This window comes from Cyanistes caeruleus, chromosome 11 (genome assembly GCF_971803275.1).
Source record: "Cyanistes caeruleus chromosome 11, bCyaCae1.hap1.1, whole genome shotgun sequence".
NCBI classification, from domain to species: domain Eukaryota; kingdom Metazoa; phylum Chordata; class Aves; order Passeriformes; family Paridae; genus Cyanistes; species Cyanistes caeruleus.
In genome coordinates, this window is record NC_141711.1 from 20,735,524 (window position 1) to 20,750,622 (window position 15,099).

The 15,099-nt window shown below is 53.0% G+C and overlaps 1 protein-coding gene across 10 annotated transcripts; it reads right to left on the reverse strand.

Moving 5' to 3' along the window:
- Positions 1-825: 825 nt before the first annotated feature.
- On the reverse strand, positions 826-11,825 carry LOC147651094 (uncharacterized). 10 transcript variants are annotated; one of them, XM_086846384.1, is made up of 24 exons: positions 9,521-11,825; positions 9,102-9,170; positions 8,653-8,724; positions 8,385-8,456; positions 8,196-8,297; positions 7,636-7,743; positions 7,275-7,346; positions 7,115-7,192; positions 6,926-7,027; positions 6,367-6,474; positions 6,006-6,077; positions 5,846-5,917; positions 5,669-5,761; positions 5,133-5,252; positions 4,744-4,815; positions 4,566-4,643; positions 4,377-4,466; positions 3,818-3,925; positions 3,457-3,528; positions 3,297-3,368; positions 3,120-3,212; positions 2,585-2,704; positions 1,793-1,955; positions 826-1,261 (listed from the first exon to the last, which is right to left on the reverse strand). In XM_086846384.1, exons 1-24 carry the CDS (start codon positions 9,615-9,617, stop codon positions 1,099-1,101), a joined length of 2,268 nt encoding a protein of 755 aa, XP_086702510.1. In that variant the 5' UTR covers positions 9,618-11,825; the 3' UTR covers positions 826-1,098. The 10 variants fall into 10 exon arrangements, with proteins under 10 accessions (XP_086702510.1, XP_086702507.1, XP_086702514.1 ...); XM_086846381.1 differs by having other exon boundaries at positions 3,297-3,374; XM_086846388.1 differs by having other exon boundaries at positions 7,115-7,186; positions 8,659-8,724; positions 9,521-11,802.
- Positions 11,826-15,099: the final 3,274 nt, after the last annotated feature.

The window sequence follows — 15,099 nt, forward strand, 5'->3', positions numbered from 1 at the left end:
AGCAGGCTGATGGGAGCCCACAGCCCTCTCCACATCTCAAATAAGAATGCAAACCCCCCTCATGTACCTCAGGAGAGACCCCATCATCCTGCACACCTTGGGAAAGATCCCAAACCCCCTGCATGCCTCACATAGGATTCCAAATCCCTTGCACGACTTACAGGGAACCCCAGTGCCCTCCATACCTCGGAGGGAACCTGAAGTATCCCTGTGTGTCACACAAGGGACCCCAGCCTCCCGTGTACCTCATGGGGGACTCCAAAGCCCCCACGTGCCTTACAGGGAAGCCCAGCCCAGCTACACTGAGTGTTTTGACCTGGAAATCAAGTGTAGTTGCAGCTGGGTTCTTGTGCCTCCAGTGCTGTTTGTCAGCCCCATTGGGGCCCACAGCTACCTGGCCCTTCCCTTCCCTTCTGGCCCTTGCCCAGAGCAGCAGAGCCTGTGCAGCACCCTGCAGGATTGGTGATGGCCCACCAGTTAGGTCCTATCAAGTGTGTGTTAACTGGGGAGAGACTTTGTTTTCCCTGCTGACATTGCTGGTCAGGCTGTGTCCCTAGAGATGGTCTTGATGGTTCCCTCTTTTCCTGGGAACACCAATGGAGGAGGTTCAGGCTCAGGTGATGCCACTGAAGGAAATGTGCCCTCAGCCCAGGGATGCTCAGCGTGGCTTCCCCAGCCCCTTAGGGCCCAGCCACTGGTCACAGCAGCCCCTGCCTGGCTCCTGCCTGCCCACACCATGGTCAGCCCCGGCAGCTGCTGGACATGGAGCTCAGCTGGGGCTGGTGCTGTGTGGGCTTTAGTGGCGGTACCAGCCGGACACTGGGGTAACAGCTCCATCTCTTTATTTGAAGAGAAGAAGGGGCCATCACCTACACTGGCGGATGGGCTCACCTTCAGTGTTGTTTAGAGGGCAGGGCCAGAGGGGCTCAGGGACAGAGGAAGGGCCATGTTGGTCTCAGGTGGGGCTGGAGGGTGCTGGGCTGGTCTTTGGGTCTCTACAAGAACTAAAGAACGGGCTAGGCCGGGGCAAAGGGAGATCAAAAAAGGGAGTGAAGGCAGCTTGGGGATATCTATGGGGAAAAGAGGGGGCAGTGGGATCTACAGGGTTATAGGAGGTTTCTTCAAAGAGAGCAGTCCTGGGATCCTCTTCGCAGGGTTCTTCAGACGGCTGCTCAGGCCCTTGTTACTGCCAGAGGTGCTGCTCAATCTGTCTGTGTGTTTAGTGCAGCCACTGTCCTTCAAATGCTGTCCAGAAGTGCTCCTGTGGAGAGAGGAGATGGCTGAGGCCCCCAGCTGTCGCTGGCACACAGAGACCCTCCTGCACAGCAGGGCCCAGAGCGGCCAAGGCTCCCCAGCACGGCTGCAGCTGCTGGCACAGCTTGGCCCAGCTGGAGAGCTGCCCCTCAAGGCCCCGGCGAGCAGGGGATGGCTCTGGGCAGGGTCCCTGGCCAGGAGCAGGCCCCAGAGCACCTCTGCCTTTCAAGGGCAATCTCGTTTCCACTCTTCCTCCTGCCCACCTTGCTTTGCCTCTGCCTGCTGCTCCTGGGGCTGCTCTTGGCCAGGCAGCCTCAGTGGCAGCCAGCACTGGCTGCAGCCCAAGTGGGCTCCCCAGGACAAGGCCCCGCAGTGAAGAGGCCAAAGAAAGCCCCAGGCAGCAGCAGAACTCTCAGCAGGGTTATTTGGGAAACCACTGGCTACCCACAAGTCCACAGCAGCCTCCCTGGAAATGTTTCCTGTCTACAATAGGCTTTCAAAAGAAGCTGCTGGAGGGAAAGATGAGCAAAACACTCACCATTTTCTCTTCCAGGCATAGCAGATTCCAAAGCAGCACAACATGAAGATAATCTCCAAACAAAGCATGCCTGCTATTAGCTCTATCCAGCAGAACATTCCCTGACAGAAAGCCCTTTCAATGACCTTCTGGGAACCAGGAACTTGTGTTGTGCTGGTTGCATCTACGGAAGCAATGGGCAGTGTGAGTCCATGCTGTGCTGCACTGCTGAGCTGGCAGCATGCTGGGTATGTCCCGTACATTCTCTGTTTCCCCCAGGGCTGGGGTCTGCAGGCACCTTGCTGCCCCTTGGCACAGGCTGTGCCACCCAACAGAGCCAAGAAGGCCGGGAGCAGAGCCCGGGGACAGCACAGCTGCTTGGGCAGTAGCTCCTTCCAGGGACTCAGGCCAAAGCCATCCCTGAGCAGCCACAGCCATCCCTGACCCTCCCTGCTCTGTGATAGCTCCCCCAGCCCAAGGGGACAGAGCCAGGCCCTGTCAGGAGCCAGTGCAGGCCGTGACCAGTTGGGAGCCAGGGCTGGCTGTGGCCCTGGGCTCATGGCAGGGCTCATGCGTGGAGCTGCTCCTGTGCCTTGGGCCTCTGGGCACTCAGGACCAGCTCTGGGAGCAGCTGCAGAGGGAGTGATGTTGGTGCATGAGTCCCATTTCCCAAGGGCTGGGAACGAGCTCCAGAGGCCTCGGAGCTGAGGCACCTCCAGCTTTGGCTGCCACCACACTGTGCAAGGGCCGGCCCTGGGGGGAGAGCTGCTGGCACACAGCCCCGCCGAGGGCTGAGCCCAGCACAGCAATTACCTCCTGTGTCTGGGCCCGTACTCATGTGTGCCATCCCATTCCTTCCTGCAGCAGAGGCTGCCGACGAGTGACCGCTGCCTGCAGGAAATGCTGCCTTCCACAGAACCTGTATGTCCATGTCTTGAGAAAGAAAGGAGCCAGCTGGATCATATGGAACTGTTCCCCATTTGGGTGGTGGCATCTTCAGGAGCCAGTATTTATCAGTGACAGGGACAGGAAAGTGCCCAGGTTATTTGGCCTGGGCCAGGGCCCTCCCTCCTCCAAACAGCTGCCCTTTCTGATCTGCTCAGAGACTGTGGAATTGCAGGGGATCTCAGGGTGTGCACGGCCTGTGCTGCAGTTTGGGCTCCCTGTCAGCTGATGCCAAATGCCTTCCTGTGGAGGCTGGGGAGAAGCTGCAGCCAGGCCAGCTTTCATGAGCCTTGCAGGGCATGAAAGCAGCAGGGGGCCGTGCAGGGCACAGCGTGTCCTGATGGGTAGAGAAAGCCCCTGGCTGCTGAGTCTCAGGAGGAGGCTTAGGGGGACATGAACCCACCAGGCCCTTTCTGCAGTTCCTCCACAATTTGTTTCCAGATGTTGTTTGACTGCAGTGATTCCTTCTCTCCTGTACGTTTGTCACTCGGAGGACCTCAACAGAAAACATTTCCATTTCCCAGTGGTTCCCACAAAACCAGTGCTCATCCTGTGGGGTCAGCAGGGACACACTACTCACCCCTGCGATGGAAGTGGGGCTTCTGCACACTAATCAGCAAAGGAGCTGGGAAAGTCCTCTCTGCAGACACACCTGTAACTCAACAGCCACAGAAGCTTCTGTCACCTGGTCCCTGACAGGCTGTCAATGATTATTCCTCCATGGGACACTGAGAACATACCTGCAGGAGGCCGAGTGGGCTTCAAAACTTTATATAGCCAAGCTAATGGTGAAGCCTTGCCAGCAACCTTATCTGGAAGGGAGCACAGATGAGAAGATTTTTCAGAGTGTGCTGGGATCCCCTTCAGCCTTAGGGAACTGGGCACTGCAGTGGGGCTGGGTAAGACCGTGGGAGCCACAGCTGTCCTGAATGGACATGGCCAAAGCTGCAGAGGGGCCAGGGGAGCTGTGGGCTGCCTCCTGGTCACTCTCAACACCCTTTCCATGCTCTGTGCAACATCCCTGAAGGGCAGGCACTGCCAAGCAGCAGAGGTGGCAGCTCAAGCCTCAGCAGGGCTCAGGCCCAGAGGCACAGCAATTACCTTGTTTTACTGTGCCTGGCATGGCCTCCCTTCCTGCAGCAGAGTCAGGCACAGAATCACTGCTTCCTTCAGGGAATGTTTCCTGCTGCACAGGCTCTCGTTTCATTCCTGGAGAATGGAAGAGGGAGAGCTGGATCAGATGGGGCTGTTCCTCATTGTGGAGGTGCCATCTTCAGGAGGCAATATTTGTGAAAGGCATGGATAAGGATCAGCAAACACCCAGGATTTCAGGATTGTCCCAGGTTGGTCCCTTCTCCAAACAGCCCCTCGACCTGATCTAGCCGGAGACTGAGAAATTGCAGGGGATCTCAGGGTGTGCATGGCCTGTGCTGCAGTTTGGGCTCCCTGTCAGCTGATGCCAAATGCCTTCCTGTGGAGGCTGGGGAGAAGCTGAAGCCAGGCCAGGCTGGGGAACAGCCCTGCAGGCCATGAAAGCAGCAGAGGGGAAGTGAGGCTGCGATGGGTCCCTTCCTGCTGTGCCGGGCACGGCGTGTCCAGATGTGCAGAGAAAGCCCCCGGCTGCTGAGTGTCAGGAGAAGGATGAGGGACATGGACCCACCTTGTGCTCCCTGCTTGAATTCCTTCAGCATTTTCCACATGACTTCAAATCGCTCCTGGGATTTCTTCTCTGAGGTGTGTTTGGTCTTTTCTGTTGGAGGTAATTAAGAAGAAATATTTCAACCTCCCAGGAATGGACCCCAGAAAAGCAGTGCTCAGGCTGTGGGGTCAGCAAGGACACACTACTCACCGCTGGGATGGGAGTCAGGCTTGTGTGCAGCATCCAGCCCAGGAGCTGGGGAAATCCTCTCTGCAGACACACGTGTAACTGAAACAGCCACAGAAGCTTTAGTCACGTGGTCCCTGCCAGGTTGTTAATGAATATTCCTTATTATATATATATATAATTATATATATAATGAATATACCTGTAGGTGGCCCAGAGGGCTTCAAATCGTCATATCTCAGGGCTAAGGAACGAGCCTTCCCCGCAACCAAATCTAGAAGTAAACCAAGATGAGAATCATTCCCATGGTGTGCCAGGGCTGGCTGTGGCCCTGGGCTCTCAGCAGGGCTCCCACTCCCTGCTCCTGTGCCTTGGGCCTCTGGGCACTCAGGACCAGCTCCGGGAGCAGATGCAGAGGGAGTGATGTTGGTGCATGAGTCCCATTTCCCAAGGGCTGGGAACGAGCTCCAGAGGCCTCGGAGCTGAGGCACCTCCAGCTTTGGCTGCCGCCGCACTGTGCAAGGGCCAGCCCTGGGGGGAGAGCTGCTGGCACACAGCCCCGCCGAGGGCTGAGCCCAGCACAGCAATTACCTCCTGTGTCTGGGACCGTACTCATGTGTGCCATCCCATTCCTTCCTGCAGCAGAGGCTGCCGACGAGTGACCGCTGCCTGCAGGAAATGCTGCCTTCCACAGAACCTGTATGTCCATGTCTTGAGAAAGAAAGGAGCCAGCTGGATCATATGGAACTGTTCCCCATTTGGGTGGTGGCATCTTCAGGAGCCAGTATTTATCAGTGACAGGGACCAGGAAAGTGCCCAGGTTATTTGGCCTGGGCCAGGGCCCTCCCTCCTCCAAACAGCTGCCCTTTCTGATCTGCTCGGAGACTGGGGAATTGCAGGGGATCTCAGGGTGTGCACGGCCTGTGCTGCAGTTTGGGCTCCCTGTCAGCTGATGCCAAATGCCTTCCTGTGGAGGCTGGGGAGAAGCTGCAGCCAGGCCAGCTTTCATGAGCCTTGCAGGGCATGAAAGCAGCAGGGGGCCGTGCAGGGACCAGCGTGTCCTGATGGGTAGAGAAAGCCCCTGGCTGCTGAGTCTCAGGAGGAGGCTTAGGGGGACATGAACCCACCAGGCCCTTTCTGCAGTTCCTCCACAATTTGTTTCCAGATGTTGTTTGACTCCAGTGATTCCTTCTCTCCTGTACGTTTGTCACTCGGAGGACCTCAACAGAAAACATTTCCATTTCCCAGTGGTTCCCACAAAACCAGTGCTCATCCTGTGGGGTCAGCAGGGACACACTACTCACCCCTGCGATGGAAGTGGGGCTTCTGCACACTAATCAGCAAAGGAGCTGGGAAAGTCCTCTCTGCAGACACACCTGTAACTCAACAGCCACAGAAGCTTCTGACACCTGGTCCCTGACAGGCTGTCAATGATTATTCCTCCATGGGACACTGAGAACATACCTGCAGGAGGCCGAGTGGGCTTCAAAACTTTATATAGCCAAGCTAATGGTGAAGCCTTGCCAGCAACCTTATCTGGAAGGGAGCACAGATGAGAAGATTTTTCAGAGTGTGCTGGGATCCCCTTCAGCCTTAGGGAACTGGGCACTGCAGTGGGGCTGGGTAAGACCGTGGGAGCCACAGCTGTCCTGAATGGACATGGCCAAAGCTGCAGAGGGGCCAGGGGAGCTGTGGGCTGCCTCCTGGTCACTCTCAACACCCTTTCCATGCTCTGTGCAACATCCCTGAAGGGCAGGCACTGCCAAGCAGCAGAGGTGGCAGCTCAAGCCTCAGCAGGGCTCAGGCCCAGAAGCACAGCAATTACCTTGTTTTACTGTGCCTGGCATGGCCTCCCTTCCTGCAGCAGAGTCAGGCACAGAATCACTGCTTCCTTCAGGGAATGTTTCCTGCTGCACAGGCTCTCGTTTCATTCCTGGAGAATGGAAGAGGGAGAGCTGGATCAGATGGGGCTGTTCCTCATTGTGGAGGTGCCATCTTCAGGAGGCAATATTTGTGAAAGGCATGGATAAGGATCAGCAAACACCCAGGATTTCAGGATTGTCCCAGGTTGGTCCCTTCTCCAAACAGCCCCTCGACCTGATCTAGCCGGAGACTGAGAAATTGCAGGGGATCTCAGGGTGTGCATGGCCTGTGCTGCAGTTTGGGCTCCCTGTCAGCTGATGCCAAATGCCTTCCTGCAGAGGCTGGGGAGAAGCTGCAGCCAGGCCAGGCTGGGGAACAGCCCTGCAGGCCGTGAAAGCAGCAGTGGGGAAGTGAGGCTGCGATGGATCCCTTCCTGCTGTGCTGGGCATGGTGTGTCCAGATGTGCAGAGAAAGCCCCTGGCTGCTGAGTCTCAGGAGAAGGATGAGGGACATGGACCCACCTTGTCCTCCCTGCTGCATTTCCTTCAGCATTTGCCGTATAAGTTCAGATCGTTTCAGGGATATCTCTTCTGCTGTATCTTGGGTCTTCTCTCTTGGAGGACCTTAGAACAGAATATTTCCATTTTACTGGAATGGATCCCACATAACCAGTGCTCAGCATGTGGGGTCAGCAGGGACACACTACTCACTGCTGTGTTGAGAGCTGGACTTGGATGCAGTAACCAGCTCAGAAGCTGGGACAATGCTCTCTGCAGACACACCTGTAACTGAACAGCCACAGAAGCTTCTATCACCTGATTCCTGACAGGTTGTCAATGATTATTTCTCCATGGGACACTGAGAACATACCTGCAGGAGGCCCAGTGTGCTTCACAACATTATGCAGCCAAGCTAATGGAGAAACCTTGCCAGGAACCTTATCTGGAAGGGTGCACACATGAGAACCTTTTTTAGGGTATTCTGGGATATTCTTCAGCCTTAGGGAACTGGGCACTGCAGTGGGGCTGGGTAAGGCTGTGGGAGCCACAGCTGTCCTGAATGGACATGGCCAAAGCTGCAGAGGGGCCAGGGGAGCTCTGGGCTGCTTCCTGGTCACTCTCAACACCCTTTCCATGCTCTGTGCAACATCCCTGAAGGGCAGGCACTGCCAAGCAGCAGCGATGGCAGCTCAAGCCTCAGCAGGGCTCAGGCCCAGAGGCACAGCAGTTACCTCCTGGGACTGTGCCTGGCATGGCCTCCCTTCCTGCAGCAGTGTCTGGCACAGAATCACTGCTTCCTTCGGGAATGGTTTCCTGCTTCACAGGCTCTCGTTTCATTCCTGGAGAATGGAAGAGGGACAGCTGGATCAGATGGGGCTGTTCCTCATTGCGAAGGTACCATCTTCAGGAGGCAGTATTTGTGAAAGGCATGGATAAGGATCAGCAAACACCCAGGATTTCAGGATTGTCCCAGGTTGGTCCCTTCTCCAAACAGCCCCTCGACCTGATCTAGCCGGAGACTGAGAAATTGCAGGGGATCTCAGGGTGTGCATGGCCTGTGCTGCAGTTTGAGACTCCCTGTCAGCTGATGCCAAATGCCTTCCTGCAGAGGCTGGGGAGAAGCTGCAGCCAGGCCTGGCTGGAAGACAGCCCTGCAGGCTGTGAAAGCATCAGAGGGGCTGTGAGGATACCATGGATCCCTTCCTGCTGTGCCGGGCACGGCGTGTCCAGATGTGCAGAGAAAGCCCCCGGCTGCTGAGTGTCAGGAGAAGGATGAGGGACATGGACCCACCTTGTCCTCCCTGCTGCATTTCCTTCAGCATTTGCCGTATAAGTTCAGATCGTTCCAGGGATTTCTCTTCTGCTGTATCTTTGGTCTTCTGTCTTTGGGGAGCTTAGAACAGAATATTTCCATTTCCCAGGAATGGATCCCGCAAAACCATTGCTCAGGCTGTGGGGTCAGGAGGCACACACCACTTACCCTGGGAGCTGGGCTTGTGTGCAGTAACCATCCCAGGAGCTGGCAAAGTCCTCCCTGCAGACACACCTGTAACTAAACAGCCACAGAAGCTTCTCTCATCTCTGCTGATCTGCACAGGCAGCTCTGAGCTGCAGGAGCTGTGAGTGCATCACGCAGGCCGAGGGCACACACATGCACGGCTCTGTCCTGGCACCTGCAGCGATGCTGCCCTGGCTGAGCTCTGGGCTCTGAGCTGGCCGCTCTCCCTGGGGGAAAGGCCTTGACCTACCCTCACCACCTCTCTGAGGCTCAGTCCTGGGTGTGGGTTGAGAAGCTGCATCACCTTCACCAAGCGGTTTGGCTGCAAAGAAAGGCAGGACAGAACATCTCTTGTAGCTCTGTAGGAGATCCTCAGGGTCCCTGGAGCCAGCAAAGGAGCCGTGCAAGGCACAGGCCCGGGGCACAGCCCTGGGCCTGGCCCCTTCCCTGTCTGCTCCTCTCCATGGCTACACAGAGCACACAGGAGACACTGGTATTGCACATGGGAAGAAGATTGACAGCTAAATGCTCCTTCCTCCCACTGACAGCAATCCTGTGGGATCACTCAGGGCTCCAGTGGGACAAGGTTTCAAAAACGTATCACCCCTGATATTATGTTAAGGGAAGTGGCACATGGCTGAGCTCTTGCCACCTTGACATTGATTATTCTGTAAGTAAAAAGGGGAATTGAGAACTTGCCTCCAACATCCTCCAAGAATTTCAAGCCATCATTCATTACTTCCAGGTAATCCATGTGATGATTCCAATCTAGATTGGAGCACAGATCAGAACCATGTCCATGGTGCATTCTGGGATCCCCTTCTGCCTTAGGGGACTGGGCACTGCAAGGGGTTTGGGTAAGGCCTTGGCAGTCAGATGTCAATGGACATGGTCAGAGCTGCAGAGGGACCTGGGGAGCTGTGGTCACTCTCAACACCCTCTTTGCAGTCCCTTTGCAACATCCCTGGAGGTGTGGCAGGAGCAGCCCAGGGCCCCTGGGGACTCTCTCCCTCCCACAGAGGAAACCCTCCCTTATGCTTTGGGGAAAACCATTCCCAACGCTTCCCAGGGAGAAGGGAGTGCTGTCTTGAGAAAGGGAAACCAGGCCGTGGGCTCACCTGCTCCCTGTGCTCGCCAGGGAGCAGCCTGGGCAGCCCTGTCAGGCAGGGCCACTGCCAGGAGGAGCAGGAGGAAGAGGCGCAGAGGAAAGGCCATGGTGCCTTGCCCTCTACCAGTCCTCCAGCTCTTGCTGTCACCACTGTCCTCACAACGCTGTCCCAGTGTCAGCACCGCTGCCACCGCCGCTGCTGCCACAGCCGCTGCTGCCGTCGCCGCTGCTGCTGTAGCCGCTGCTGCTGCTGTAGCCGCTGCCACCACCGCTGCTGCTGCTGTCGCCGCTGCTGCTGTAGCCGCTGCTGCTGTAGCCGCTGCTGCCACCGCCGCTGCTGCCACCGCCGCTGCTGCTGTAGCCGCTGCTGCAACAGTCGCAGTCAAGGACTGACTGCTCCGTCCTTGTGGTGCTGTGCAACCACGGGGCTCTGCCACCTCTGTGACCTCAGAGCCTGTCGTGACCTCAACCTGTGTAACCCCAGAGCCTGCTGTGACCTCACAGCCCCGGCTGTACCCCTTGAGTGTTCTCCCATCTGACTGCCCTGATTGTAAATCTTTTACTTCATCAAAGGGCCATTGATAAACAAAACCTTGGTTTTGTCTGCTGACATTGCTGGTCAGGTGTTGCTAGAGGACACGAACTATAGAACGAGGGTTCCAATCACACACAGCAACCAGAGTTTTTTTCAAGAGGCAAAAATCCTTTATTCTGGGGTTTTTCAACACTTTTATAAGGTGTTCTGATACAGGTTATCTTGACTGGTAGAAGGAACAATACCTCCCTCATCTCATTGATGGGAAAAGAGAAAAACACTCTCAGAACATCTGTGTCTTGTTTTGGGAAATGAAAGCTTATTTTCATAAACAGTCCTTGAGAGAGAAAAACTCCTCAAAAGACTTTCTCTTGGGAACAATCAGCTCCCGAGAGCATGAAATTCTCTCAGGTTCAGAAAATCATGTCCACAGTCAGGCTGCGTCCCTGGTGTTGCTCTTGATGGTTCCCTCTTTTCCTGGGCACTCCAGTGGAGGAGGTACAGGCCCAGGTGAAGCCACGGAAGGAAATGTGCCCTCAGCCCAGGGACGCTCAGCTTGGACTCCCCCAGCCCCTCGGGGCCCCACTGCTGGTCACAGCAGCCCCTGCCTGGCTCCTGCCTGCCCACACCGTGGTCAGCCCCGGCAGCTCCTGGACATGGAGCTCAGCCAGGGCTGGTGCTGTGTGGGCTTTAGTGGCGGTACCAGCTGGACACTGGGCTAACAGCTCCATCTCTTTATTTGAAGAGAAGAAGGGGCCATCACCTACACTGGCGGATGGGCTCACCTTCAGTGCTGTTTAGAGGGCAGGGCCAGAGGGGCTCAGGGACAGAGGAAGGGCCATGTTGGTCTCAGGTGGGGCTGGAGGGTGCTGGGCTGGGTCTGGGGTCTCTACAAGAACTAAGGAACGGGCTAGGCCGGGGCAAAGGGAGATCAAAAAAGGGAGTGAAGGCAGCTTGGGGATATCTATGGGGAAAAGAGGGGATCTACAGTGGGATCTACAGGGTTATAGGAGGTTTCTTCAAAGAGAGCAGTCCTGGGATCCTCTTCGCAGGGTTCTTCAGATGGCTGCTCAGGCCCTTGTTACTGCCAGAGGTGCTGCTCAAGCTGTCTGTGTGTTTAGTGCAGCCACTGTCCTTCAAATGCTGTCCAGAAGTGCTCCTGTGGAGAGAGCAGGTGGCTGAGGCCCCCAGCTGCCACTGGCACACAGAGACCCTCCTGCACAGCAGGGCCCAGAGCGGCCAAGGCTCCCCAGCACGGCTGCAGCTGCTGGCACAGCTTGGCCCAGCTGGAGAGCTGCCCCTCAAGGCCCCGGCGAGCAGGGGATGGCTCTGGGCAGGGTCCCTGGCCAGGAGCAGGCCCCAGAGCACCTCTGCCTTTCAAGGGCAATCTCGTTCCTGCTCTTTGTCCTGCCCACCTTGCTTTGCCTCTGCCTGCTGCTCCTGGGGCTGCTCTTGGCCAGGCAGCCTCAGTGGCAGCCAGCACTGGCTGCAGCCCGAGCAGGCTCCCCAGGACAAGGCCCAGCAACATGGGTGTGCATGGCCTGTAGGTGCTTTGTGAGGGAGTGGAGATTTTTATGGTGTAAGTTTCAGAAACATTTTAAGCTCCTGATCAAAATTTGAGATATATATATATATAAAAAAGGGGGTAATTATTGTGAGGTGCCCCAAGAAGGCAAAGATTTAGTTTCAGATAAGTACTGTTAAAGGGGAGGCAGGGCTGAAATGCTCAGCTAGTGTGAATTTTGACCTCCTGCTTTGGGGGATGGGCTGTGTGAGGCCTGGATGAAGTTGCCCCATTCCAGACTCTTTGTGAAGGGCGGCCCAGAGGAGTTGGGTTTGAGCCCCTGGGGTTTCTCCCTTGTTATGTTTCTAGTGGTCCTTGACTCTGAACTCCACCCTAGTTCTGTCCCTCAAAACCCCTCACCCTGCCTTTGTTCGGGGCTGTAACAGATTGCTATTGTTTGTTAATCAAATTTAATATAATAAGATTGTTTAATACGATTGCTGAAACTCTTTGCTTAATACAATGTGAGAGCTGAAACTGTGCAAGGCCAAACCACAATATCCAGCTGTATAAACAAGAGCTGAATCTGCAGAAAGGCCAAACCACAATATCCAGTTGTACAAACAATAACAAGAACATCTCCTCATTAGAAGTCATATAACTGGTATAGAACCAATGCCTGTGCACTCACATCAAGAATGAGGCAGATTACAACCACCTAGCAACTAGTGACACAAGCACAGATGCAACCCAGGAAAAGTAATGAAGACACGTATACAGGAAATATGAACTGTATATAAGGGGAAACTTTATCAGCCAAGGCACCGCTGCTGGTGGAGTGGAGACTCCCCGGCCCGCTTGCTGAATTAACTAAATTGATTTTCATGAATGATCATTTAAATTGGCTCTTGGATTTAGTCACGACAATTTATAACAGGGGCTCTCTGTCCCTGAATCTGAGTTTGTTCCCATGCTGAATAAATGGTTTCATGAACAGAAGCCTGTCTCGTTCCTGTCCCATGCTGGTTCCTAGTAATTGTAGCTTCTCTGGACATGATGCTGTGGTTGCAGACTGCAGCAATGGGTCTACCCATGTTCAGCTGTCTTGATGGCTGTTTCTGTGGTCAGCAACACTTGCACAGGTCTATGCTACTTTGCTTCTAGTGGTGCTTCTTTCTACTCCTTAACTAGGACCCAGTCTCCTGCCTGGATGTTGTGAACAGCAAAGTCCAAAGGCAAGGTCTGTGCCAGCTGAGTTTCCTGTTGAAGAGATTTCACAAGAGTCAGTATCTGAGCCCTGCCCCAGGCGGAGAATTACAAGGATAAGGAATTCCAAACATCAATTCAAAGGGAGACAGTTGAACATCCCCCCTGGGTCTGGCCCTTATTCTTACTAAAGCCAGTGGCAAGAGCCATACCTACAGCATCTTAGTTTCTATCACCAGCTTCAGAAGGTGCTTCTTTATTTCTCCATTTATCCTTTCAATCTGGCCCAAACTCTGGGGGTGCCAGGGGGTTCCATTGTATCCCTAAAGCAGTCATTACTCCTTTAAGAATTTTTCCTGTAAAATGAGTTCCCCTATCTGAGTCTGTTGCCTCCACAATCCCATATTTTGGAATTATTTTTTCCAAAAATACTTCAATAACTGACCCTGTAGTTGCTGAAATGTCTGGAAACTCTTCTGGCCACTCTTTTAACTGACATACTATTACCAGAAGATATTTAAATCTTGCCACTTGAGGCATTTCAGTAAAATCTACCTGGCATCTCTGAAAGGGATGTACAGGCCAAGGCCTCCCTCCCCTGGCAAGTTTCTTTGTAACTGTTACTTGTTTTGGCACAAATTAAACAATCTTTAATAGCTTGCTTTGCTAGGGTAAAAAGACTTACAGCAGCACACATTTTGAGGAAGGCTTTTGCCAGTCTTTGGGAGCCTTAATGCCTTTCATGAAGTTAACAACTGTAAGGCCAAAGCTTTTGGCATCTAATGTTTACCATTCCTTACAAACTAATTATTTTCACTTATTCTTTGCCTTACTCTTTTTAATTATCTCAAGTTTCACTGGCGGAAAAGACTGGTTTTTTGGTAGCAGTGCAGTTACTGGGAGCAAGGAGAGGATCTTCAAGACTTCTGGCAACAATGCAGCTTTCTGAACTTCTTTATCATCCTGTCAGTTTCCTATTGCTTCCTCTGAGCACTGTGCCTGCTGCTCCTTGATGTGTATTATCACCACCCATTTTGGTAAGTTCACTACTTCCAATAGGTGGGAGACAAAATTCTCAAGAGCCAACATCTTTCCCCTGCAAGCTAATAAACTTTTTTTTTTTTTTTTTTTTTTTTTTTTTAGTTTTTTTCTTTTTTTTTTTTTTTAGTTTTTCAAATGCTTGTATTACTTCATATGCATATTTAGAATCAATAGAAACGTTTACTCTCTTGTCCGCTGTCTGAGCTGACCAGGTGGGTGGTAACCTCTGCCTTTTTTTTAATTGCTATCTATTGATGATAGAGTATCTTATAAATCATTTCTCTTCTAGCACTCTTGAAGACTCATTTATAAACACATTTTCTCCCTCAGGCCAGGGACTATCTCATAAATCTTCTCTCATTTGCATCTGGAGATTTACTACCTGAATGCAGTCATGGGTTTCTTCCTGTCCCCCCTCTTCAGGGCTGTTCAAACAGGAGGCTGGGTTAAACCTTTTCCTAATTTTAAATTCTAAATCCTCTGGTTCCATTAAACAAGACTCATACTGGAAAAACTGAGCACTGGTCATCTACTTAGAGGGTCTCTTAGTTAACAAAGCTTTAATCTGATGTGAAACTTTAACAATCAGATACCTTCCCCCTTGTCAGCTTTCAGGCTCTAGCCATGATCAGAGCTGTGGCTGCACAGTTTTGCAGACAAAGGGGCCAGCCTCTGGCCACCGGCTCTAAGGGCTTGGGAAAATAGGCAACAGGCCTCCGTGTTCCCCCATGCTCTTGCACCAAAATTCTTTTAGCATCACCCTGTTTTACGTTCACATATAGTTAAAATTCTTTTTCTGAGTCAGGAAGGGCTGAGACTGCGGCATTAACCAATTTGTAATTTAATTCTCTAAAGCTTTGCTCTCCTTCTGGTGTCCATAGGATGACATTAGGATTGTCTTGGGTTAAAAAGAAATATAAAGGTCTGGCCACAACAGAAAAATCTTCAGTCTATACTCTGCACTACCCCAATAACTCTAAAAACTGCTGTAACTCTTTTTTCGGCTGGGCTAATGGTACCACTAAAATCTCTTGTATTCTTTCTGGATCAATATATGTAACATTCCAGTCAGAATACGTCCTCAACATTTGACCTTTTTTTCTACTAACTGTCCTTTTTTTTGGACACTCAAGTCTTTTTTTAGCAAGAAAATTAAGCAGCTTTACAGTAGCCTCTTCAACTACCTTTTCCTGTTTCCCTGATAAAAGCAAATCATCCACATACTGTAACAACCTAACTCCTGAGGCTGGAGTAAACTCTTTTCATATTTTCTGCAAAGCTTTCCCAAACAAAACCGGTGACT

Coding starts and splice junctions, on each gene's coding strand:
- LOC147651094 (XM_086846378.1), bottom strand. CDS start 9,617: ATGGCCTTTCCTCTGCGCCTCTTCCTCCTGCTCCTCCTGGCAGTGGCC. Junction 3,926..4,376: donor ATTCAAGCAGGGAGCACAAG/GTGGGTCCATGT, acceptor TCCATTCTCCAG/GAATGAAACGAGAGCCTGTG. Junction 1,956..2,584: donor TACGGGCCCAGACACAGGAG/GTAATTGCTGTG, acceptor TTGCTTCCGTAG/ATGCAACCAGCACAACACAA.